Source organism: Papaver somniferum, chromosome 4 (assembly GCF_003573695.1).
Source record: "Papaver somniferum cultivar HN1 chromosome 4, ASM357369v1, whole genome shotgun sequence".
NCBI lineage: Eukaryota > Viridiplantae > Streptophyta > Magnoliopsida > Ranunculales > Papaveraceae > Papaver > Papaver somniferum.
Genome location: NC_039361.1, coordinates 8,489,692 through 8,516,696, shown reverse-complemented (window position 1 = coordinate 8,516,696; position 27,005 = coordinate 8,489,692). Strand labels below are relative to the sequence as shown.

Sequence of the window (27,005 nt, the reverse complement as noted above, 5' to 3'; positions counted from 1 at the left end):
AAACTATAAACCAAGAAGCTCCGGGAGGGTCTGACTTCAAGTTAATTTAGGTGGCGACAAATCATCCATGAAATTGAGGTGCTGTTGTTTAAATCGAGTGGTCGACAGAGAAATTATAGGATTAGGATAGGTGGGTTTTCTCCGATTCGAATTCCCATAGCAAATGGAGCTATAAAAGCTCATACCAAGTTGCGGACTTTGCAACACTATACGAAATGTTTGGATGCCATAGTATTCTGGAAAAAAAAATAAGCAAAACATGTGGATTTAGATTTCCTAGTTTGTCTACATATTAAGCATTTAGATTTCCTAATTTGTCTACATATTAAGCAGATCGTTGTTAGATTATCCACTATTTTGTGAACCATTGTATGCCTCGTGTCATCTCCGATTAGCCAAATTATCTATATTGTATTTGTAAATATATTATTAAATTAGAAAATCTACTTTCTTTTTATATCTGGTTGATTAAAATGTACACCAGAGGTCTATCTCTAGCAATTGAACCAGTGTATGCCTCGTCTGATCTCCGATTAACAAAAATATCTATGCCGGATCCCTAAATACAACATTAGACCAGAAATCTGCCTTATTTAATATACAGTTGATAAGAATGTAGACCAGAGGTATATCTCTAGCAATGTGAACCATCGTATTCCTCATCACTCCGATTACCCGAAATATCTTTAATGGATCTCTAAATATATTATTGAACTGCAAGATCTGCTAATTTCCATATTTGGTTGATCAGAATATCCACCAGAGGTTTATCTCTAACAATGTGAACCAAAGTACATCTAGGAATAAAATCGACCCCGCTAGATCAGCAAATTACTTATTAATCCATATTTATGCATCTTATATCCAAATCTTGTTCGATATAAGTTCGATCTCAGAAACTTATATTTACTATTCAACGGGACAATCTTCAGTTTGTTGTATGTCAAATACATCTTCAGACTGGTGTTCATCCTCGAATGTCGGAATTTTGTTTGTTATCATTTCGTTATCTGAAACTCAAGATTTATTACTTACTAAAATAATATCGATTAGTTCGTTGTGGAATTTCGAATTAGAAAATCGGAAACTCAAGATTTATTTCTATTTCATCAATCTCATTCTCAAAATGGATTCCCTAATAAAAATCAGATCGACCTTGTTATTCAAAACATATATATTATTATTCCTACACATGTCCAGCTCAATATGATAATCTCCTCATAACACAAGTTTGCATTATTACCTCGATAGTCTATAATACAATTGGATTTGTGTCTCATAAACTGATTAGTGAATTGAAATCTACCGATTTTTTGCACTTAAAAACGGATTCTCAATCAGAAATTAGATCAGATCACGTAGGTCAAAATAAAAATTTGCATACGAGTCTCTGATCTTAATATAATGTCACAGTCTTGTTCCTTATAATGACCTTTTTTTGTCATCTAGTAACAACCCCCAAATAACTGGACTAGGTCCCAAACTAGCCCGGTTATTATGGGTAGGGGTGTCAATGGAAGAATATCTGTCGGATATTTGGAAATCCGTATTTGATAGGTTAAGCGCTATTGGATATATTCGATAATCGATAATATCCTATAGCATATCAAAATCAAATATTGATTCCGATATGCTAAGCTATCAGATATCGGATATTTGATATCCGATAATATCCTATAGGATATCAAAATCAGATATCGTTTCTGATATGCTAAGCTATCAAATATCGGATATTTATACGATAATATCCGGTTCCAATAAAAATGTTAAAAACTCTATAAAACATGTTCATAATTGAAATTTAAGTTCAATTTGTCAAACATTTCATATTGGATATCAAATATAGTTAGGGTAAATTACAAATCAGTCCTTGTTTTTATCGGATATCTAATATTAACAATTCTGATGGAGCCTAATCCGATTCCGATATACTAAGGAAGAAATATCCGATAGAATATCCGATCTGATATTCGATAAAACGGATAAAATCTTATAGGATCGCGAATATTCGGAAACGGATTCCGGATATCGGACAAATATTGACGGGCCTAATCATGGGCTCTTAAATTTTGCATCTAAAATCTATTGGCGCTTCATTTTTGTGCAAACCGAACTTCCCTCCCAATCAACCCGCCTAAAATTTCACCACGTATCAGAAAAATCTACTTTTATGCCAGCTCTAGAAGAAAATCCCTAAATCTTCCCATTTATCTCTCACACGTCTCAACGTGTTGTGTGTTCTGCCTCAAGAAATTCCTCAAAACCCTCGTACTCCCATTATGGGTTTCCCGAAGATGAAACTCTTTCTCAAATTTCTCCATCTCTTTTTCTACATCAAGCAGGTAAAATATTTCTCCGCTTCTGTTTCTAAAGTTGGTTCTCGTTTTCGACATGACTCTCCATCACAGTTATGAATTGGACTCCAGATGGTTGTCGTAGGTATATAACTGAACTACTTGATAAGTTGATTTGTTTTCTGTTGATTTGTTTTCTCTCTTTGTATATCTAATTGTTGATCAATGTATGAATTTGACAGGCTGTTGTATTATGTATAACTTTCAGCCGTACCTTCATGTCCAAGCACGAGGATGCACATTGGGAAAGGCATGGTCCATGTAAAATTTTTATTTGGTGTATGTGTGTTCAGGGAAAACATTAGAAAGTTGGTAAAGGATGGTTACATTATTCATAAGCCAACAGTGATTCACTCTAGATCTCGTGCTTGTCGTATGAATGAAGCCAAGGCCAAGGGTCGTCACTCTGGTTATGTTAATTTAACAATCTAATTCCATTGTTGGTGTTATCGTGTAAATGTTAGCTTTGTTATTTATTTCTTTAATTCAATGACTGGTTCATATTATGTGTTGTAGAGAGGTAGCAATGGGTCAATTTGTTAGTTTCTCTGTGAACATGTAAGAGGAAGGGTACCAGAGAATCTAGGTTGCCTACCAAGGTTATCTGGATGAGGAGAATGCGTGTCCTCAGGAGGTTGCTCCGTAAGTACAGGGAGGCAAAGAAGATTGACAAGCACATGTACCATGATATGTACTTGAGGGTAAAGGGTAATGTGTTCAAGAACAAGTGTGTATTCATGGAAAGTATTCACAAACCCAAGGCATAGAAGGCCAGAGAGAAGACTTTGTCTGACCAGTTTGAGGCTAAGCGTGCTAAGAACAAGGATAGCAGAGAAAGGAAGCATGCTTGGAGGGAGGAGCGTTTGGAAGCGGTAAGATACTGATAAACTTGTTGATTTTCATTTTTCAACTTTTATTCTAAATTCGGACACTATGTGTGTATCTTTGTTCCTGGCTTGATTACTGCTTGGGTAATGTTAACTATGTATGCATGTCATACATGTTAAGAACATAAAAATCAGTAGTTAACTAATTGGACTTTTAGTGAATTCTGCATATAATTGATTAAGATATACATGTATGGAATAGCAATATTAGATATATATGTAGGGAATAGCAATTTTAGTCTTGCCATTTCATTATTTACTGCACTGTGTCAGAACTGCAGTGTAATTTTAAAAGACATTCTAGGTCAAGTTAAGTCTAGAGAGTAGAAGCACTAAGATTCTATCGTTGAGTCTTGAATCCTTGTTATTTCCTCGAGTTGATCTCTACAAGTTGGTATAATATGCAACAGGGACCCGTCGATAAAGTGGCAGCACCCACACCTGCACCTCAAGCAGCTACCGGGTAAGAGTTTCTTCTTATTCTTGTTTCCTTTTTCTCTTGCATTCAGTTACTTTTGAAAAATTCTAAGATCATTGTACTGATAGTCGTCCTCTTTTCACCTTGATCTTGTTTGTAGGGCACCAAAGAAATCCAAGAAATGAGCAAACTGTTCAGAAGTAATATCATTGATCAGTACGTAGAACTAGCGTTTTATTATAATTGTGAACTTTTTTTCTTGCGGAAAAGAAACCTCTGTGTTCTGGTTCCTTATGTTTTTGGATGGTATTAAACTTGTTTAATTATCACACTTGTTTCTTTTGTTTTCCTTTTATTGATTTTCTTTTTTCATGTTGCATTCTTAATGTTTTTTCATTTGATTTTGAGAAGTAGAAGTGCCAAAACAATTGCTGAAGATCAAGCTGTGTCGAGTAAGTTCTCTAATAATTCCTATATGTGCTCCCCTTGCACCATTTTTTCTTAACACGACTCTTCCTAAGATTGCTTTCCATCTGAGTTTGACGTGTTTATTTCTTATGGTCTTTTTTCTGGCAGGGGAGCCGTGAAATATTTAGCTTATGCTGTTACATGTCGTGCCAGTAAAAATGTCATTTCACCTCTAGTTCAGTGCACAGCCCATGTGTCCTGGCATGTTAAGCTCAATTGCAATTTTAATGGAGAGTGAAGACCCCAATCACAAATTTCAATTATTGAATGAACTACATGCAGTGGAAGTGTGGAACATGGTTGTTCAGCATCATAATCCGAATAAGATCACCCAGATTTTCAATTTGAGTTACAAGCTTTTTACTCCGTGCTCCTATAAGTAAGTACTGCATCTTCACACTATTGTTACCGTATAGTTTGTTTTTTCTGAAAATTGTAGCATGGATACAAACATAAAAATCCTTGTTGCTGTCTTTGGTGCTACATTTTATAATGATTTTCTTATGGATGCTGGACCTATAGGAAATGTACAATCAGAGAAAGATATACAAAGAATACAGCTGTTGAGTATTGGTTATTCATGCAGCTGTTGCTGCACCTTCGAAAATCTGAAGCCACTTAGTTTTATGTTATCGGTTATATATAGGTGCTAGAAGTACTCTTCAATAACTTCAATAGCTTCGACACAAGTGAGCAGTTAGAACTTAGAAGTTATTAGTCCATTGTGAATGTAATAAGAGATTGGAGAGTTGTGTTGGATTGTAAACAAAAACTATTTGTATAAATGAAAATATTTTTCAATGGATCTTTCGGGGACGAACATAATTGTGTGCATAAACATAATATTATGACAATTTTTCTCTTCACATAAATAAAGTATTTGGAGACGAAAGATCCGCTTACATTTTATTTTTTTGGAGGCAAACTTTTTGGTCTCAGAATTTATTTGCTGGCGAAAGGTTTTGTCTATAAAACTGTTTTCATGGACAAATTTATTATTCTTAAAAACTGTTTATTTTGGATCGAAATTCTTAGTTTAGAAAATCATTAGTTATGAGACGAAAACTTTTGTCAACTGAAATTATTTCTATCGGCCAATGAATTAGTCTCTAAAACATTAATTCAAGACAACATATGTTCTCGCTATTTTCTTTATTTGTAGGCGAATTATTTGGTCCATAAATTCATTATTTTTTGGCCGAATTTTTTTTTTCGAAAACCACTTTCAAAAACAATAATATTAGTCATTAAAAGGTTGCTTGGGAGATGAAAATATTTGTAGCTACGGTATGTAATAAAAACAAAACATTTGGTCGGCATAATTTATTATTGAAACGAATATCAGTTGTCATTAAAACAATTTATTGAGGAAGTTTTTCCCTCGCCAAAAATAATTCTAATGAGATAATTTTTCGCCATTCACTTTATTTTTGGAGACAAATTATAGTAGTTGTTGAAAGAGTTGTACAATAACAAAAAATTTGGCGTCATTAAAATAATTTCTTATGACCATTAAACGTTTCCACGACGATGATTAGCTGACGAAAAAAAAATCGCCCCAGATCCTTTTTGACGACAAAATAAGGTGGTTTTGTGAAGAAAATATTTGTCACTAAATGCTCATTTTCTTGTAGTGAAGGTATTGTATTTATTGTCTTCTTCTTTTGGAACATGTTTTTAATTGGAGTATAATATGTTTATGTAAGTTGTTATTTTACTTTTGCTTTATTTAAAATTTGCAGAAGCACTCTGCAGCAGGTGCAAAAGCAAGAGAAGCTGTTCCGTTCAACCATTGTGGAGGTTCTAAGTCACATGTGGTCCACAGGGCGGAGGTATGTTCCTTTATGAATAAGAATATGATTTTCTCTTATAGTGATGTTTAGTGATGTTTGTTCAGATGTATACATTTTTTAAGTCCTTTAGGAGCTTAGGATGGAATGTGACTGTCTAATGTTTACCCTTTTTCTGTTGCAACATCAACTCACTTGTTTTTTATTTCCTGTGTAAAACAGAAACGAAAAGCTGGATTCGAGCAAGGTGACATTCAAACATTCTATGACACCCATTCATCTACCAATAAAGAAACATGCAAAGTTGTTTGGATTTCTGATGAAGGTCGCATCAAATGGGTGAGTATAGACAACATTAGTGTTACCGTTTGTGTTGTATATGTCTAAACCAATAGGATTCGGAAACACACCACACCAATAAGTTTTTCTAATCTCTTAATTATAAAATTTTATATCACCAGAACTAACCTACTGGTTTGACATTCTAGTGCAGTTGATAATTATTCTCTCTATTATGTATCTCTATATAGGACACGATGAATGAGCTAATGCAGCAAGGCAGCGAAGCGGGAGCTACACCACCCACTGAGGCTAAAGTATGTGCTCAGGTTTTAAAGAAAAAACAAAGACGACGTCGTTCTGCGACCACTGTTTCCAACAATGAAGGAATTCATGAAATGTTGCAAGCGCAGGCTGATAGAATTCAAGCTCAAGAAGAGCAGATACGCGCCCAGAATGAGGTTATTAAAAAGATGAAGGAAGACAGTGAAAAGGTCATAAGAAAAATGCAAGATATGATGATACGTTCTCTCGGGTTGAACAATATTACCGCTAGTGGATCTGAACAACATTAATGTTTTAGTCTTAGTATTCTTTTTTCTTTTCTAGTAGTGATGTTTATTTATTGGTAGAATTTATTTATCGGGTTTTTTCTAGTTTGGATTTTGTCTAAACAATTTATTTTAATGAGCAATTATTATTTATTCAATTTATATTATAAATAAATGTTTATTTATTTATATTTATTTTTTTGTATAATATTAATATTAAATCTAGGCTAGTCACCAATGAAAAAATGGTGACGAGTTTGGTATACAATGAGAAAATATTTATGGTGAGGCAGTGTCATGTCTCTAATTATTTTTGAGACGAATGACTTTGTCTGAATTTTTTTTTTGGAGACGACTATATTTGCAGGTGAAATTATTTTGGAGACGATGAGATTCGTTATTGAAATGACCATACAGAGACAACCCTAATTGGTCACTATACTTGTTTTCAGAGGTGACCAAATTTTGCTATTGATTTTTCATTTTTTAGAGATGACTAAAATTATTCTGCTGCTAAATCATTAATTTTTCAAAGATAAAAATATTTCGCGGCTAAAACTATTTAGGGGACGAATTTGTTACTTCACTATAACTGTATTTTGAGGCGAACAAATTTCGCTGCTAACACTATTTATGTAATGATTTTGTTTCTTCACTATAAGTGTATTTTGAGATGAACAAGTTTCGCGGCTAAAACTATTTTATGTGACGAATTTGTTCCTTCGCTATAAGTATATTTTGAGACGAACAAATTTCGCGGCTAAAACAATTTTATGTGACGAACTTGTTTCTTCACGATACGTATATTTCGAGACGAACAAATTTCACGGCTAAAGCTATTTTAAGTGATAAAATATTTTTCTCACCAATAATACCTAGAGTGACAAAATTCTTCATCACAAATTAGTGAACAGTATCAATTTAATTTGCTCACAAAAAGACAATTTTGGTGGCAAAAAGACTTATGTCGCTAATTCAAAAAATTCGGTGACGATTTCTTAAGGACGTCACAGAACACTTTCAACGACTCGCTATATGTGATGAAACTTTTTGCACCGCTGAATTCTTTTTGCAACGAAGAAATTGATTTTCGTGACACAATATTTTACCACTAAAAGTGACTTTTCTTGTAGTGCCAATATCTCGAATACTTGGATAAAAAAATTCAAACTATGTAACCAAGAATGAATATGAAAGTTAAACATTATTAACTACTGTGGCAGATAAAAAAACTCACAGTAATTGTGTGACGTTTCTTCAATTTCCCTCAATATAATCAACCTTATATTTGAATAATTATTGCAAGATTTCTCAAAACAAAAACCAAGAAAGAATGATAAGAGCCCATGTTTATGTCTATCATCAAAGAACCCGGCCTAATGAAAATTATAAGCAGTTGCCATGTCAAATGCAGCAAAATGTCCATAACCATTTGTGAACGAAATTGGGGACGAAGGAATATAACTTTGGATCTTGATCCTTCTCATGTCATTATTTTGGGTACAAAGAAATTGGGGAAGTGGTGACTGAGAAATCACAAAGCAAGAACAAGGATCCTCCGGGAGGGCTATGTTTAAAGATCCATTAATATATCGCCCTCTATCTAAATGGGATACGACCATCAACTATATAGAAGAAAATAAATTAAACTGCCCAAAGAAATATTTATAGCGCCTTTGAATACCAGAAATATAAGTCGAAAGAAAAACTATTTTGTTTCACAAAAATTTAAATACCGTTTCTTATACCCAAACTGACTTATTGCTTTTAAGTAAACGTCCAAACAAGCTATTAGTGTTTTGGGTGGTGTGTGTCTAGGGCCTAGGCACCACATTCTTCATCACTTTTAGAGCATCTCCAATGCTAGGGGTGAAGGTCTTAAAAAGACATGGCACATTGGATTTAACATTTTTCTAACCAAGAATTTATCTCCAATGCCAAGGTCAAGGTAAAGGTAAAAGCATGACATGGATGCCATCTCATAAGAAAAGGTAAAGGAGAAAATCATATCTTTACCTTCTGTTGGATAAAAGTAAAAGTCTTTTTTTCTTTTGGATAATCGGCGAAACCTTTCATTAATAGAAAATCAAGGTTAGATGAGTTGAAGTAAAAATTCAAAAAAACAAATTATAAACGAACAATACCAAGAATTACCACAAGAGAAAGAATTCCAACGACGGTCCAGTACTAATATGAGAGACTTGATTGAATCAGATAAGTAATGGTTATTCTATAGTATAATCATCCACTAGATTGATTGTCTTTATGAGGAAAAAATTCTCCAAAGAAGTGATTTTCCTAACTTTTCTTCTTGAAATGAGAAATGGAGATCCTGGTAACTTAAAATCTTTACCAGCGAACTTCAAGCTCAACATCTGTAACCAAGAATACCCATTAAAACAACAAGAAACATTTTTAAAGTGAAGATAAAAACACCATATAAGTGTAACTAAGGACCTTCTCCATGACCCAAGGTCTTTTGACACATAATCAATTTCTTTATTCCAAAAATTAATTTGTCTCTAAGTTTTAGGTTAGTAATATCTTGGCATTGGATATGAAATTTTAGGTAAAAAATATAACTTTCATTTTTTTTTAACCACATAGGAATGACCCACAACAAAAAGGTATTAATAAGACCTCCACTCATCCTAACATCGGAGATGCGGGGTCTTTAGAAAAAAAAAGTCACCAAATGGAAACAGCAGAGCAGAGTACACCACATTTCACGGTCAAAGGTCAATAAACTTTTGTTCCATCTCTGACATGCAGCGTCATCATACAGCGATACAGTATTAATTAATTATCACTACGTACCATTTACGAGCAAATACATAAACTAATCAGCTTAAGAAATAATTTACATAACAATAACTAACAATTGTTTGTTAATGACGATTATACACACTACAGCGATACAGTATTAATTAATTATCACTCCGTACAATTTACGAGCAAATACATAAACTAATCAGCTTAAAAAATAATTTACATAATAACTAACAATTGTTTGTTCAGATTTAACTGTTTATCTTTTGTACGTAGATTGATGGTTGTAAACTACGTACTGATCTATGAATATTTTCATCCTGTTTGGCGGCCTTCTGAGTGAGGTCGGATTATAAAGTCTCCTGTAGTTAGGGTGTCAACGGGTCCGGATCCTCCCGGGTATCACTAGACTAGGACCCGGACCCTACTTATAAAGATCGGGTCAGTTTCCTAACTGTTCAGGATCCGGTTCCCAAATTTGTGGACCCAGAACCGGACCCGTTTAAATACCTGGGTACCCGTCGGTTCCGGGTACCCATTGGGTTTAAAGAAAACTATTTTAAAAAATCTCAAAAACTTAATATATTTCTCTTTTTAGCTTGGATTTAAGTAATTTTTATAAAAAAATGTTATTATTTCTTATGAATGTACTAAATAAAGATTAAATGTAAGAGAAAAAATTTAAATGAGTAAAATATCAAAGCTAAAACTAGAAAAAATACTTATAATTTTGCTAAAAACATGAATAAAAGAATGAATAAACGCGCACCCGATATCCGCGGGTACCCAATGGGTATTACCCGTTTGGACCCGTTTAAATTCGGGTCCAATCGGATAATTACTCGACGGGTCCTAAGTAGCTAATGGTCCAACTTTAAGACCCAGAACCGAACTCTATCGGGTCCGGTTCCGGATCCGGGTAATGGTACCCATTGACAGTCCTACCTGTAGTGATTTTAATTTTCTAATATCAAAATGAGATCTTAAACATATAAATATAATTATCATGCAGTAATCTAAACTTGACCTAAACTGAATATCATATAGAGTAGATAAAAAATAATAAAAATATGTAACTTAATCTCCAACTATACGTATGTAATAGCGTAATTTATTTCCATGGCAATTCACATCCTGAGCGAAAAAATAAACAAGTCAAAGAGCGAATATATCAAAATGGGTGGCGTCTAATTAATCATGGCGTGAAAGAATGTTTGCCTATGTCGCATATCATAGTTTCTTAATCGCCACGCGTCGATCAACGATTGGCATTGCATCAGATCAGATAGTGGCTAATAAATGGAAAACAATAGGATGAGGTTTGGGCGGTTTTGATTGATGTTGATCTGTGTTTGGTATATATGAAGCTAGGGTTTAATATTTTGTTTTAAAATTTAGTTGTTTTTCTCTGTTTGTTGTTGTGGCCGTTGTGTGCTCGTAGTGAGGTGGTGGTGTCACGGTGGGTTGGCATTGGGGCCTGCCATGGGTTACATGTGATTATGATTAGGGAGGGCGGGGTACAAGACAAGAGGGCATCCCATGAGTGTGAGTTGGCCATCACTATTATTACAGATCTCCTTCTTTCCTAGAGGATTTTCCAGAGCCACAGAGTTATTTGGTCCACTCGAGAATTCTTATAGTTGTTCCAGGACCTACATTTTTAGTTTAATCAATATACTTGTGTTATCCAAAAACTTTAAAAAAAGCACTAGTATAAAAATATGGTTTGGATTAAGATGGGAGATTAGATAAATCAAAAAATACGTAATGCAGTTTAGAAAAAAGCTTAAACTTTTCTCTGTCTTTTGTTTTCTAGTCTAAAGAGGAATTGTACTCCTAACATTTTTTTGGTTACAACGAAAGGTAAATAATTCAAAAAATTTCGCCTTTTCTTCTTTGAGGATGCCAAGGACTTTCCCTTGATATACACCACCAAAATAAAAACTTCACTTAATCTTTAGTGTACATTTTAGCTCAGTAGATTTTAAGCCAATGCATTTTTTTTCGTGAAGCCACGGTAAGAAAATTCAAGCTCCCTGCTTCAAATCCTAGTTCCGCTCCTGAAATTTTCGATTTCTTTTACACTTTGTTACCATAAATTTTCTCATTTTTCAGAGGCTAGATATTATATATGTTGACAAATTTTAAACTCAAAACATAAAAATTATCTGAATATGAACTAAATGTAAGGGTGCACAGGAACCGAGCCGGACCGACGGACCGTCCCGGTACCGGTGGAACCGTACCTGGTTTTGTACCGAACCGAGGAACGGGGTACAGCTACCGGTCCTAAAAATAGGAACCGAGGCTAGGGAGGTACAGGTACACGGCCCTGGCCTAGTCCCGTACCGTCCGGACCGAAAGTACCGACGATTTCTAACCATTAGATTTAGGAGTACTGAACTAATAATAGCCGTTAGATTAGGGGTGGTATATATAGAACCTAACGCTAGGGTTTTTCATTTTCGTTTTTTTCGTCTTCTCTCTGAGAAGAACTCTGCCTCTGATTCTCTGAACTCCATAGATTAGTCTCCAATTCTCCATTAAATCATTAATCTCCAACAACGAACAATACCAGTTACTCCACCTCTCGATCCAGAAGAAGAATGAGAAAAGTCAGTGATTTGTGTAAGTTTTTTTATTTTTTTTGCTTTTTTTTTCTCCAATTTTTAATCAATTTCTATTAGTTATTGTGTTTAAATCGTTTGATTTGGACTATGGGTTCCTTGATTTTTTTAAATTTGAGCTTTATTTGACTTTTGATTAATTTAATTTAGGGTTTCAAACTTTTAATTTCACAGGGTAAGTTATCACTCACACCAGGGAGAAGACGAAGGGAAAGGATTCAAGGAAGAAGGAACCATCCAACTTTAACCAAGGAAACCCATTAAGGTACTTTTTATTTCTTCCTTTTTATAATTTTTTTCAATTAATACTGTTTGAGACCGAGTGTTCTTTAAGATCTTTTGAGCTAACCAATTTTTTTGTTTTGAGTTTTTAATTTTTGAGTTTTTAATTAAATAGTTTTTAATTAATACTGTTTGAGTTGTCATTTGCCAATAATTTCCACACTTAGTAACCTATACTTCTCAAATTGGCATAGAGAACCTAGCTATAGGCTCTTAACAGCAAGAACTATCTAATTTCTTTTTTGTTTAAAACAATTCTATACAAGTATGAAGAAGCTCATGCATTTGTTTCTGTACCCATCTTCCATCTCATCCTCACATGGCTTTAGTCTTAAGAGCTGGGAAATGTGTGTGTATTTGTACTATGTATACTTTTATTCTTTTTTGTAATTTTTTTCACAGTAGTTTAGTTGTATAGAGCATGTCCTTCCCTGGTTCAATTTCATTAAACTAATCTTCCTCATTGTCTTTTAATGGGTTTTGCCGTGCAGTGATGACTGTACTCTATAAGCTATATTTAAAGTTGCTTATTGTTGTTTCATTGATGGAACATGACAGCCGGTAGTTATTGTAAGCAGTTAAGCGGGTAGCTTCATTCCATAGGCTAAAATATAGCAAACAAGCAGAGTATTTTTAGGGTTAGTGGAGGATCATGTCTTTACTAATCCAGGGGATAAATGACACTTTAGTGAAAACAACACATATTTTATGCTACTAAGAGTTATACATGATATTCATTTTTCAAGTAATGTCGTGTTTGTTGTCTGTCTTTAACGCTGTAGCTATCTTTTTTTGTTTATTTGTTTTCTTAGGAACAACTTTAGTCTCATGCTTCTAGCTGAGGACGTTCTAGCTTGTATTATGTACTTACGTTTATGTTTATTTGTGATTTGTCTGTGATCAGTCATGGATGCATCAAGTCTAGCTTGTGGAACAGCTACTCCTATACCTACTTCAGCTGCTACACCTACGCCTGCTACATATACATTTGTTGGATCCTCTATCCAACCAACTTACTATCGTATTGTAGACTTGTAGTATTGTTTGTGTTGGTCAGTGTCAGTGTGTGTGTTTGTGTGCTACTGTACTGCTTCTTGTTAGTTGTTATTTTTTCAGATTTTCAAGACTTTGGTTGTTTGACACTTTGGATAGCTAGTATTATTGCCACTTGTTAGTTGTTACTTTGTTCTTTGATTGAGATTTGCTTAATATATTGAAAAACAGGTAATACTAAAAGGAAAATTTGTCTGAGAAACAAAAAAAAAAATTATCTGAAAAGTCACAGGAACCGACCGGTACCGGTCCCGTACCGGAACTGTACATGTACCGAATGGTACCGGAACCGAGGTACACGGTACCGGTACCGGTCCAAAATATGGGAACCGACCCCTGGGAGGTACAAGTACTCGGCCTCGGCAAGAACCGAGCCGAACCGTACCGTGTGCACCCTTAACTAAATGGTAAAGATAATGATGTGAAACCCATTCACTAAAGTCAAGTTAACAGATAGTCTAAATCAATGTACTTAAAGCTAAACCTAACATTCCTTTTGGTTATTTCACACCTCGTGCTAGTTGTATATTAAATGTAAATGAAACTTGCATGTTCATGTGGATGATGAACTCACCTTTCTACATTTAATTCTAAACGCGCCCAAGCTTCAGTGTTCATACTTCCACATTACCTTGTGCATAATTCTCAGCATCCAACGATTTTATGCTGCAACACTGATATGTCACCATGAAATCCGAATATGTATTTATTAGTGCTAAATTAAGCAATTGACCAGATTCAGCAAAGTTTGGTAATTTTCTTTTTATATAAAGTGTTTCTGTACATAACCATAGGATTCTTCATGTTATCCACTTCTAGGACACCCAAATTCCTCGCACAAAATTCTTCCAACAAAAGTAGAAGAATATATGAAGTTTCTAGGGTTTACTTTACTCACTACTAGTGGGTAGGTCACGCAACCTCATCATCCTCGAGTCTCACATGAGAAGAACCGTTATACAAAAACCCTAATTCTATGGCAGAATTGTAATACTAGATCCATCCGAATAGGAAAACATATAGCCGTTTGTTGTCCCCATGTGAGCTACTAGTGCCTATCAAATCAATGCTGCTGTCACTTTTCTCAACGGTCGGAAAAGTTCCTCAAAAATTTTACCCTCACATCTTAACCCTCCAATCACACGACCAAATCTTAATCTAATCTCCAATCCAACGGTTCAAATACCATCGTCCAATGAGGCACAAGAAAACAAAAAGCTTTTCTATTTGTGTAATTTATTCTATAAAATGAATATCCAACGGCTGTAAAAATAATAAAAAATTCCCTCAAAGAAAGATAAGACCAGCTCATAAATCAACCAACTCTTTTACACGTGTCACAGACCCAATTCATTTCCAGAACAATCCTTTACACCTTTTTTATTTTCTCAATTGTTTTTCTCATTTTTCTAATTAAATTCTCCCTACAAAAATAGTTTTTTAAATAATGTAAGGACAAGGAAAAAAGAAAAAGCAATTTTTAGTTGTCAGGTTTGGATGGATCAAGAAAAGAGTTTTCTATAAATCACCCACTGACTAGTTGGTCCTTCCTCATTAAGTGTTCTGGTCTCATCATAAGCTCAGTCTAGAACCAGAGAAAATTTTCATTTCTTGAGAGAAATTCATTGAGAAGAAATGGAGGGCAAAGAAGAGGATGTTAAGTTGGGAGCTAACAAGTTTTCAGAGAGACAACCCATAGGAACATCAGCACAAAACACAGATAAAGATTACAAGGAACCACCACCAGCACCATTTTTTGAACCTGGTGAACTAAAATCATGGTCATTCTGGAGAGCAGGAATTGCAGAGTTCATGGCTACTTTCCTATTTCTTTACATCACTGTTTTGACTGTCATGGGTGTTGCTGGTAACAAGAATAAGTGTGCAACTGTTGGTATCCAAGGTATTGCTTGGGCTTTTGGTGGTATGATCTTTGCTCTTGTTTACTGTACTGCTGGTATCTCTGGTAAGCTCTCAACTCTTTCTTTAACTCATATCAAGATTTCATTTCTTCTGATTTGATTCATTTCTGTTGTCGGTTTCTTCTAATTTTGCTCATTGTCTCTGTAGGTGGTCACATCAACCCTGCTGTTACCTTTGGACTTTTATTGGCAAGGAAATTGTCTCTAACTAGAGCTGTTTTCTACATGATAATGCAATGTCTTGGTGCTATCTGTGGTGCTGGTGTTGTTAAAGGTTTCCAACCAGCAAATTACCAAATGAACAATGGTGGTGCTAACTTTGTTGCTCCTGGGTACACCAAGGGAGATGGTCTTGGTGCTGAAATTGTTGGTACTTTTGTTCTTGTCTACACAGTCTTCTCTGCTACTGATGCTAAGAGAAATGCTAGAGATTCTCATGTCCCTGTAAGTATTCCTTCAAATTTCAACTTTCTCTTGATTTCAAGTTTGTACTAGCATGTTTGGTCAGTAATCTTTAAGAAATTGAACCCAGTTCCATAACTTATTGTCTGATCTGTGTCTGATTTCTCGTTAATAACTAGTTTCAATATGTTCTTGCAAGTGGGTTGTTGAAAAATCTCTCAATCTCTCAATCAAAGGGTGTTTGAAGATACAATTCAATGTTTGATTTGTTTGTCCAAACCTGTTTTTGCAAAACCAAAAACGGTTTTTGGAAACAGGAAATGGTTTTTTTTTCTTGGTTTTGAGTAAAAACAAAGAATGGTTTGTGATTCTTTTCTTTTGATGTCCATATCCATGTGCAATTGTTGTTGCTTTGGTGGATTAGTTTGTCTTGAGCCTTGGAAAAGATAACATATTCTCTATGGTGGTGGGTACATGGTCACTTCAACCCAGTGGTTGCAGGTCCATGATGTGTTTCAAGAAAAAAGAACCTCCAATCTAAAAGTTTGTTTGTTTGTTTTTACTGTTTTTGTTTGAATGAATGATGCTAATGTTGCTTGCTTTACATTTCTCAACCACAGATTTTGGCACCACTACCAATTGGATTTGCAGTGTTCTTGGTACATTTGGCTACCATCCCCATTACTGGAACTGGTATTAACCCAGCTAGAAGTCTTGGTGCTGCCATTATCTACAACAGAGCCCATGCTTGGGATGACCATGTAATGACCACCCTCTAACCTCATCTCATGCTTTCTCTACTGCAGAATTCATTGGATACCTCATTATTTTTACCTACTATGGTACTACTACCCTTTTTACTGACTATCTTTTTGTGGTGGTTGTTTGTGTTTGCAGTGGATCTTCTGGGTTGGACCATTCATTGGAGCTGCCCTTGCAGCATTGTACCATGTTATTGTCATCAGAGCTATTCCATTCAGAACTAAATCTTAAGAAGAATGATTTCATCTGAATTCGAAGCTTTGGGGAGTTCAGTACTTTGTGTTCATTATTTTGAAGAGGTGCCTTTGTTTCTTTTTAACTAGAGTTTTTATTTTAGAGGGGATTTATATTAAGAACCTCTGGATCAATTTAATTGTTATTATTATTTGTTAATTATCAAGTGTGTAAATTATTTTCATAATTATGTTACATGTCTGGTTTTATCCTATTCTGAGCCCCCCATTGCAATGAAAAAGCTTTGTTCATGTTTTCCTTAGGCTTACTGTGAACTGGCACATTTTAAGCTCTACAAATACATGGCCTCATAGAGTTTGTAGGTTGATCCCTGAGGACCCTCTTTTTATTTGTTGCTCCGGAGACAAGGATTGGAAATTTGAAGAGCTAGGCTGAATTTCAGTGTGGCATATATTTTCATGGTATATTAAGAGTAAGAGCTGTGGGATAGTGTGTTTTAATCAAGGTAGTTAATTTCGGATTCCGGTTCATCTCGGTCCCGAACGAGACATTGGTACAACGTTGTTTCGGGGAAATTCCGTTTTCAAATTTCGGTGTAATTTCGGTTTCAACTTTTATATATATACTTTCTAGATATGTTAAAATATAATGAAATAATATCCAAACGAAACAAATATTCATTAAGAAAAAACAAAGGCATCGAGTTCATCTTCATTGGATTTCAAGATGGAGGCAGAGAATTAACTGTCCATCCTTACTAGGTCTGACACTCTGATTCGGTTGAACCATCTTTAAATTTAAACAAATCAATAGGTACGAGAGACGGAAGTAATGCCCCGCTTTATTGAATGATGGAGCAATTTTTGGAGGAAATCCTCACGTTTTGTATCAGCTAGCACTATATTTAGGAGGGCCATATCTATAATTAGTAAATGATGGAACAAAGTGAAAACAGAACATTGGGTGAATTTAGCACCTTCAAGCTGCAATGTCGCTGGCAATTCACAACGGTCATGTACTGTGCTAGTACAATTCAAGATGGAAATTGGATGGAAATCCATGTAACCTCTGCAGAATTTCGGTAACTTTCCGTCTTGACGAAATTTGTTGTTTCGCTATGCTATGAGCCGAAAAGGAAAAATTCGGCGGAATTTCGGCCGAGATGGCCGAAATTGACTACGTAGGTTTTAACACTCTATCCCTTTCAAAAAGAATGAGAGACTAGGTGATTGAATGAAATCTGACTATGCGATAGAGGAGATGGACACTACACGGCACAAAAAATGCCGTTTGCAGAAGGAGATTTTCACAAGGTATATTACTGTGTTAGCTCAAATATACGTCTGCTGTGTTTTAGTGTGAAATCAATAAAATGAATGGATATGATAAAAAATGAGGGTTAGGAGATGGGACCAGCTATACCAGATTGTTACACGTGTATAGTTAAAACATGATTAGCAGTATAGTTACAAGCCTTATCACCTCCTTTTCCTGTGCAACAAATCGTTGAACGGAATTTCTCTCAAACGGCATAAAATATGCCGTATTAACTCCAGTTTTTGCCAAACGGTTAACAGTGTGCCGTTTTTCCAATATGCTTTTTCAAACGGGAAGTTGTTAGCCGTATAGGGGAGACTATCACTCACTCTTTCATACGAAAGAGAAGGTGATAGAGTTTGGAGTGAAAGGAGGTTACACTCTACCCATAGTTTGACCAAATTTGATCAAATCTTTCATTTTGAAAGAAACTCTCAACCCCATAGCCCTTGGTCTAACCGAGTTCAATGATACTTGTTATGGCCTGTTAAGATAAATTGGCGAATCACCGATGCACAACTCTTCCATCACCCGACATCAGTCATAAGGCAACATCTCCTCAAATCACCCAACATCAGCCACTCATACAGGGTGGAGGCAGGAACGGGTTGCAAAAATTTTGCTCATCCATGTCACAAGTTGGATAGGGGCGGAAATGGGCTTTTGAAGACCAAAAGAAAAAAAAGAAAAAAAGATGTCAAGATAAATAAAAGTGGGCTTGAGAGCCATCTTAGAGCATGGGTGTGTACTCACGTGTATAATTTGGAAAGATTTTTTGGGACCATGGTTTTTTTTGGATAAAGGCATTAGAAGTAATTCTAGGTCACCCCATATCTAGTTATTTATTTAATACCTAATCTACCCTCTTAATTAATTTTAGGTTATGATTAGTGAATGATTTAGTTAAAAACAATTAGTGAGATTAAATTAAAAGATGGGTTTATTATTAGTTGAGTAGAATTATTGAGAGAGTAGAGTTAGAGAAGATGAAGGAGAAGAACATGGAAAATAAATTTTTTTTCCAATTCACTAAGTTTGAGTATTCAAATGATGAAAACTCATCTGATTCTTCATCTCCATCCTCTCCTAGAATATTTGTTAATCTTCAAAATAATCCGGATTTGAACTGGATTTTGAACAGTTCGGTTACTTTATATGAAGAACAAGTAACCGAACTCATCTGAAGCTGTAGTTCGGTTACTTTATATGAAGAACAAGTAACCGAAATCATCTGAAGTTGTAGTTCGGTTGCCCCATGACATGAACAAGTAACATAACTCATCTGAAAGTGTAGTTCGGTTACTTGTTCCAAACACGCAGGTTACCGAACTCTCTAATAATTTCTAAGAGTTACAGTGTTATGTTCAGTTGGTTCTCAACTAACCGAACTTTGGTGTACAAAGTTCGGTTGGTTCGCAAACTGCATGCACTTTTGATCTAACCGAACTTTACGTAATATAAGAGTATATAAGTTTACAAAGTTCGGTTCTTTCACAAACTTGAATCTAACAGCTAACCGACCGAACTCTGAGTTCGGTTTCTGCGATAAAATTGTGAAGTTACCGAGCTTAACAAACAAAAAAAATGTGAAGTTCCAGCGTCTATTGGCTAAGTTCGATTACTTTGTAGTTTTAAAATTTTTTGCGAACAAACCGAACTCTATTGGCTAAGTTCGGTTATTTTGGAACTCAACATAATGACCACAACAACACAGTTCGGTTAGACTGGATTAGTTTTTTTTTCGGTTCTAAGGGTGGAGTTCGGTTACTTTGTAATTTTAAATTTTTTTGCGAAACAACCGAACAGAGAGTTCGGTGACTTAGTTTTAAATCCAATAGAACCGAACTGTTCTTCGTGTTCTTAATTTTCAAGAAGTTCGGTTAGTAAACTAGGGTTTTTTGGAAAATCGACCTAACCGAACATGACTGATCTGTAACTCCTATTAAAACCCTATTTTGATGATTTCTATTCGATTGAAGCAATCAAAATCAAATTAAAGCGAAGGGTTTGTTGGAAAATACCTCCGGAGTGGTCCCATGGAAGAATCAGGTTGCGGCTAGCGTCTTTTATACTCGATAAAATTATTATATAACCGAACTTTATTGTGATTGCATTGATATTGTTACATTTCTTAAATAGGCGGTGGTGGGAGGAGGTGGTGGTGGTAATCAGTGGTTGGTGGTGGTGATAATCGGAGGTGGTAGTTGTGGGCGGTGGTGGTGGGAGGAGGTGGTGGCTATATATATATATATATGTGGTTATTAGGTTGGTTTTAAATTAAATTAGGTTAAGGGTAAGTTAGTCATTTCAACATTTTAGGACACCCCTTATCGCTATAGAGAAGGTGGCCTAATAAAATTATGGTCCCCTCAAAAAAATCATGGTCCCTAAAAAATCATTCATAATTTGGCTTGGTAATTTCAATCTTCTTCTAATATCATTTGGTAAAGGCCCTCTGTCTCCTAAAGATCAAGTAATTTCGTTCTTGAATTTGTTGGCCCTTGCTTGTCTACCTATCAAGATAAAGCAAACAAGCAAGAATAACAATAATTCATCTCTCGAATCATCGGATAGACCGCCTTTGCATCTGGCGATCGAAGTATTAGTTTTGGCGATTTTAATTATTGGTTGTGCACATAAGGAATACATCCAACCAAAACTTTTGTTGGTATTTTACTACGGTTATTTATATATTGGCTTGGAACTCATACCGCTTCTAGTTGGAGTAATAACTGCAGAACTTCTAAACCTAAAAAACGAACCAGATTTTAATGAACCTTGCATTTCAACATCACTACAAAATTTTTGGGGCCGAAGATGGAACTTAATGGTAACAAATATTTTACGAATAGCTATATATCAACCCGTAAGTAGACGGGGTCAACTACTAGCTCTGATCGCGACATTCGTTGTTTCAGGATTGAGTTACGCATGAGATCATATTCTTTTACTTAATGAGGGTGAATCCTACGTGGGAAGTCACTTCGTTTTTTGTTATTCATGGGTTTTGTGTTGTTTTAGAGAATAAGGTAAAAAAGTTGGAAAAAGGAAGGTGGAAACTGCCTCTGATGGTGTCGAGACTGTTGATGATTGTATTTGTGTTGCTAACTAGTTTTTGGTTGTTTTTCCCTCTGCTCATAAAAATGCGGATTTGATAAGAAGACAAGCAAAGAGATTGTTTCATGCCTTGATTTCTTCTCCATGAAAACGACACAACTAGTTATGATGCCTGTGATTAATAAGTATAAGAGTTTATAAATTCAGTGGTTTTTTTTCATGTGCTTTTTTCTTTTCCGGAGTTCACGGTCATTTACCCATTTATAATGATGGAAATTACAACTTCATCTCTAAATAAAACCCTCTCACACTGAGGATCTTCGCTTTTGTTTCCTGGATGCTCAGTCACCAGTTTCTATTTTCTTTTGTACCCCAAAAAATGTCAGGAAAAAGGTTTAGAATCATATACCTTTGTCCCTAATTCCGTCCACAAATGGTTATAGAATTTTGTTGCATTCCTAATGACAGCTTCTTATCATTTTCATCAGGTCGGGTTCTTTGTGAAAACGCAGGGGTACCAAGTACATCATCAACCTTTTCATTCGGCAACCTTTATGGACAAAACCTAATACAATTGCAATTAGTCCAAATGAATGATCCTTGACAATGTGTATATAAAGTATACCTCTAACCTCTTCTCAATCAATTATATATATACATGAATCCATGGACATGATTATTAAAAAGAGTACTTGGATGATCTCAAAAATAAATATCCAAGATCAATCTAGTCGTATCCAAATAATCCAATCGAAATTCTTCCAAGTAATTACACTTTTTATCTATCTTTCAAGATATAAATTGTACAAGAAATGAGTCCCGTAATCGAGCACAATTAGATTTACGCATCTCTACTAAGATTGAATACGTATAACTTGTGTAAATCCAATTACAAAGATAAAAAATATATTGCTGAAAAGAAAAAACACAAGACACCAGAAGTTTTGTTAACGAGGAAACCACAATAGCATAAAAACCCCGGTACCTCATCCAGATTTGAACACTAAACTGTATTAAGCCGCTGCAGACACTAGCATACTATCAGACTTCGGAATGGAATGTAGTTGAGACCGAATCCACCCCCTAAGGGATTTAGTTATAGTCGCGCTACTTACGTCTCTTCAACCTTGCAAGGCTCTACGCAATTGATTCCCTTAACTGACGTCCTTTACAGCTTAAATGTTGATTCAGCCAAAATGAAGACTTTAATTTGATACGAATCTTCCTTTAACAAATAAGCCTACTTGATTTCCGTTTAGATCAAAGATCAAGGTGAAAATCTGTTTGCAATAGAAAAATCTAGCAAACCTCACAAATTAGAAACTTATGATTCCATAAGAGCAACCTAGATTCTTAACCACCTCACAAGAACAATCTTCAAAAGATCAATTAAGATCAGTTTTCAGATATCTATCTTGAGGAATCACGAAATCTGAAATGAAGAAAACTTTGAGATTACTATCTATCTTGCCTGAAAGAGATTAAGAAAAACTCGATAACAAAAAAAAATAATCAGGATACACGAACTATCAACGTAAAGATAGTCGGGCCTAGCTTAACGAAACCCCAAAGCGAAGTCTTTTATTCATAGACTTAATTATGTTTTTTAGAGGAAACCTAGGTCTATAGAGGACGACTCCAGAATCAACCAGGACACAAAGTGTCAGAGATTGGATTTCCCAGTTAAAAGATCATCTCTATTTATAGATTTCTAAGACCTGAGATCGCTTAGATTTCAAGCTAAGATAACTTGAGAATCAAGCAAACATTTTTAGGTCTTGAAAATATAAAAGAAGAATATACACCAGGAACCGGTTCTGGAAGCGTGTATAATGATTGCTTATGTTTGGCAAGTATGCCAAAGAAATAATTAAGGAATTTGATGTTCATTTAAACACCTAAAAATATATGCACACACATAATTGTTTGAGTGATCAATGAAGTCTTATAAGTGTTTAAGAGAGTTCTAGCAATGCTAACCGTATTTAATAAAATAAGACTTTGAGCATCCACTAAAATCTTAAAATGGGATGATTGGAATAAAGGTTCTTGAACCGTTCGGCTTTTTCATGAGTCAGAGTAAAACGGTTCATGAACCGAGTTCACCAACCCTATAAGACTAAACGAAGTTAGTTGACCACGGTTCATAAACGGGGTTCATCAACTGCTAGCCTATAGTACTAAGTTTCAAAATTCAGATCACAAGGGCTCGTCAATTGTCCCAATCTGAAATGGCGGTTTACGAACTGCGTAGCCAACTCTCCCGTATTTTTGAAACTCAGATATCTATGGTTTGCGAACTGATTAAAGAACCTACCTTGAGCATAAATATGAGATACTTCAATTTTACTCTCTTATGGTGTTTGAACCATTTATGCATGAAAAAATCATTTGCGTGGGCAATTTTCAATTGATCCCAGAATTAATTCACACAATAAATTTTTTAGAACTAATATTGTTAAGGATCATTGAACATCTTTGCTTAGAATCATATTTCGAGATTTTTAACAAGACAAGCTTGACTCAAAAAAATTTCTTTGTGAATCTACTAAAACGACACCGTCTCAAAGAAATAGAATGGTAAGATAGTGAATAAAGTAGAATGGTTCAGTCTTCACATACCTGATACAGAAGTTCTCCAAATGTCTTCGTCGATCTTCAGTCTTCGAGGGTGATGTATGATACTTAACTATCAAATTATAACTTAGTCTGAGACTTGATTTAGAATAATAGAAATCAAGATATAGTTTTGATCATCTAACATGACAACAAGATAGAGATAGAAAAACTTGTGAATTTAACCGAGCATTGCTCTAACACTTTGCTGCTGGACATAAATATGGTATCTTCTATCTCTTTGTTGGTATTTGTTTTGAGAAATATTGCAATCAATAATAATAAAATTATTTAAATATAAGATTTATATATATTTAGGAAAATTGTAGAAATGCCTTACAATTATTGTAAGTTTTCTGATCTTTCGATGTCAATTTAATTTATTTATAATGACTATTTGTAACTAAACAATTTGTTTGTGATTTATTTAACCAGTTACATAAAAATAACTTTCAAAAATTAATTTTGAAGATTAATTTTTGACTTATAATTAAATGTTTAGGTCAGCGAAAATCATATTCGTCCTTGTATAGCTTGAGGTTTGAGGGAGGATCTATGAAAAAACTTATATTTATACTATCTATACAAGATTGAACCAATTTTTCTTTAGAGTATATATAAAAATGAATTTGAACCCAATAATTTGATGACATGTTCCTCTTGTTAAACTTTAAATTTCTAGCAAAAATGAGCACCATTCGATATACCAAACCTCACTATATACCGATTTTAATTCGACTATTAATTTTCAGCGATTTATTTTCAAAGTGGTAGGTGATGGTGTTATAGTCTCGGATTGTACCTTTTTTTTTGTAGGAATTTAGAATGAATAAGAGGAACATATCATCAAAATATTGGGTTCAAATTCATTGTCATTTGAATTCTAATTTATTTTGGTTAGTTATTGATAGTTTATGCATTGACATAAAATCCATGGATGTCTAAAACAAATTATTACGACCAGTTAGAAATTATAACTTAGAACCCCCCTTTTTTTAGCCATAAAATATATATAATCCACCTTTGAAAAATAATATGAGATACTTAAAGAAATTAAATTCCATAGTTTGATGGAAAGTTTTTATTTTAAAAACATAAATCATTTATAAAACAAAATACCAATACCAACAATGCTTAAGAGTTTGCATGCTTCTAGTTATTATTATTATATTTACTAATCAGCAAGATGATAGAGATAAAAACATATCAAACAAATATTGTCCGTAGCTCCTTTACAAGTTTGAGAGTTCCGGGAAGTGAATGCGAGCTTGTATGAGCTAGGATTCAGTAGTACCATTGAATCTTCAGAATGATACTTAGTTTGGTTTTTTAAATTATTGTGTTACTCTTTTGAGAAATATTTCTAAAGAAATATAACTAAAGAAACCGTATGAAACAATTCATAAAGATTGAAGATTGATTAACAATGAAGGAGCTAAAAAAATTCATTAAGGTATGGTCTTTAGTATTCATAGCCTTGAGTTATTGTTACTTCATTCCTTTCAAGAATTCCGGAAGGAAAATTCAGATTGATTTGTGTCATCCCAATACTATACTTGTTCATAATTCTTCCATGGAATCTTGATACCAACCTTCTTAGAGGTCCTACTACTTTGTATCTTGTTTGGTTAGGTAATTTTAATCCACTTCTATTTTCATTTGGTAAAGGCCATCTATATCTTAAAGATTGACAAATTTCGTTCTCGAATTTCTTGGCCCTTGCTTGTCTACCTACCAAGATCAAGCAAACAAGCAAGAATAACAACAGGTCATCTATCGGATAATCGGAGAGACCACCTTTGCATTTTGCGATCAAAGTATTTGTTTTGGCGATATTGACTATTGGTTATGAACATAAGGAAAACATCCATCCAAAACTTTTGTTAGTTTGTTATTGCGGTTATTTATATATTGGCTTGGAATTCACACTACTTGTAATTGGACTCACAAATGCAAAACTTCTAAACTTCTAAACTTAAAAACCGAACCAGTTTTTAACGAACCTTATTTTTCAACATCACTCCAAAATTTTTGGGGCTGAAGATAGAATTTAACGGTAACGAATATTCTACCAGCAAATGTATATCAACCCATAAGGAAATGGGGTCAACTACCAACTGTTACCACGACGTTCGTTGTTTCGGGAATTATGCACGAGATTATATTATTTTACTTAACTGGGGTGAATCCTACATGGGAAGTCGCTTTGTTTTTTTTGTTATTCATGGGTTTTGTATAGGTTTAGAGATTAAGGTGAAAAAGCTTGTTAAGGGAAGGTGGACGCTGTCAAGGCTGTTGACAGTTGGATTTGTGATGCGAACTAGTTTTTGGTTTTTCTTCCCACCGCTTGTAAAGGGTGGCTTTGATGAGAAGACAAACATAGAGATTGTTTCATGCCTTGATTACTTTTCCATGCAAACAACGCATTAAGATTAACAACCTATTGTTTTAAGATGACATTAATTTTCAGTAAAGAATAATGGAGAAATATTTTAAGTGAAACAATAGAAGTGTACGTACGGACAAGTTATTCAATTCCGTAATCTGCCGTGGCATAAAAATAGAACTTGTAGCTTCCTGGAGTTTAACAGGTTAACATCGTAGTCCAAGCTCAATAACAACTTACGACTTCCATCCACAGTCCATTGACTGGCTAATGATTTTTCCTATTTTCTTCCATTCATTAACCTAATGGGGAACTTAGGCGCAGGCCCAAAATTCTTTTTTTTCTTACCGTCAGGCCCAGAATTACTTTTCCATACGGTCGCGCCCAACATTATTTAAAATCATTAAAAACGTGCAGAGTTCCTCAATTACCCTTCAGCGGTTTTATTAACTCCCAAAAACGGTAGGAACCATTTGTTTTCTCTTCTTCTCATTTTTTCTTCATCCGTTTTTCTATTCCTATTCCTCCATAAACACTGTAACGGATGATTGATTATTGAAGTTGATCAAACCCTAAAAATCAATTTCAAACTCTAAAAAACATTAACCCTAGAATTCAGTAGAACCAAAATGGATGAAACACCGACAAAAACACGTCTTCAGAAATCAAAAGAGAAGAAATTAGGAACTAAAACTAGTTTAATCGATCTTATTCTTGCATGCATTCGGTACATTTGATTTTATTGATTTTCGATTTTAATTTTTGTTCTTGATACTTCAGATGAAAAAGGAAAAATGAAGTCGAAGAAACAGAAAAAAACCCGGTGAGATTTATCATTAGCTTCATCTGTCATTGTTTGATTTTGTTTTT

At 34.6% G+C, this 27,005-nt stretch overlaps 1 protein-coding gene and 2 long non-coding RNA genes across 3 annotated transcripts; all 3 read left to right on the top strand.

Annotated features, from left to right (window-relative positions):
- The first annotated feature begins 2,918 nt into the window (after positions 1–2,918).
- Positions 2,919–3,890, top strand: LOC113273498. The gene is made up of 3 exons (XR_003322437.1): positions 2,919–3,226; positions 3,652–3,704; positions 3,820–3,890. It is a non-coding gene; the product is annotated as an uncharacterized LOC113273498 (long non-coding RNA).
- An 8,088-nt stretch (positions 3,891–11,978) lies between these two features.
- LOC113273497 lies at positions 11,979–13,606 on the top strand. The gene is made up of 3 exons (XR_003322436.1): positions 11,979–12,144; positions 12,318–12,408; positions 13,330–13,606. It is a non-coding gene; the product is annotated as an uncharacterized LOC113273497 (long non-coding RNA).
- A 1,380-nt stretch (positions 13,607–14,986) lies between these two features.
- On the top strand, positions 14,987–17,047 carry LOC113274701 (probable aquaporin PIP1-2). The gene is made up of 4 exons (XM_026524089.1): positions 14,987–15,444; positions 15,549–15,844; positions 16,423–16,563; positions 16,700–17,047. The coding sequence occupies exons 1-4, from the start codon at positions 15,114–15,116 to the stop codon at positions 16,793–16,795; spliced, it is 864 nt and encodes a 287-aa protein (XP_026379874.1). The 5' UTR covers positions 14,987–15,113; the 3' UTR covers positions 16,796–17,047.
- Positions 17,048–27,005: the final 9,958 nt, after the last annotated feature.

Bases quoted from the DNA above. Each gene is read 5' to 3' on its own strand.
- LOC113274701 (XM_026524089.1), top strand. From the start codon at position 15,114: ATGGAGGGCAAAGAAGAGGATGTTAAGTTGGGAGCTAACAAGTTTTCA. The intron at 15,845-16,422 runs GTAAGTATTCCT...TCTCAACCACAG, and splicing joins CTAGAGATTCTCATGTCCCT to ATTTTGGCACCACTACCAAT. The intron at 16,564-16,699 runs GTAATGACCACC...TTGTGTTTGCAG, and splicing joins CCCATGCTTGGGATGACCAT to TGGATCTTCTGGGTTGGACC.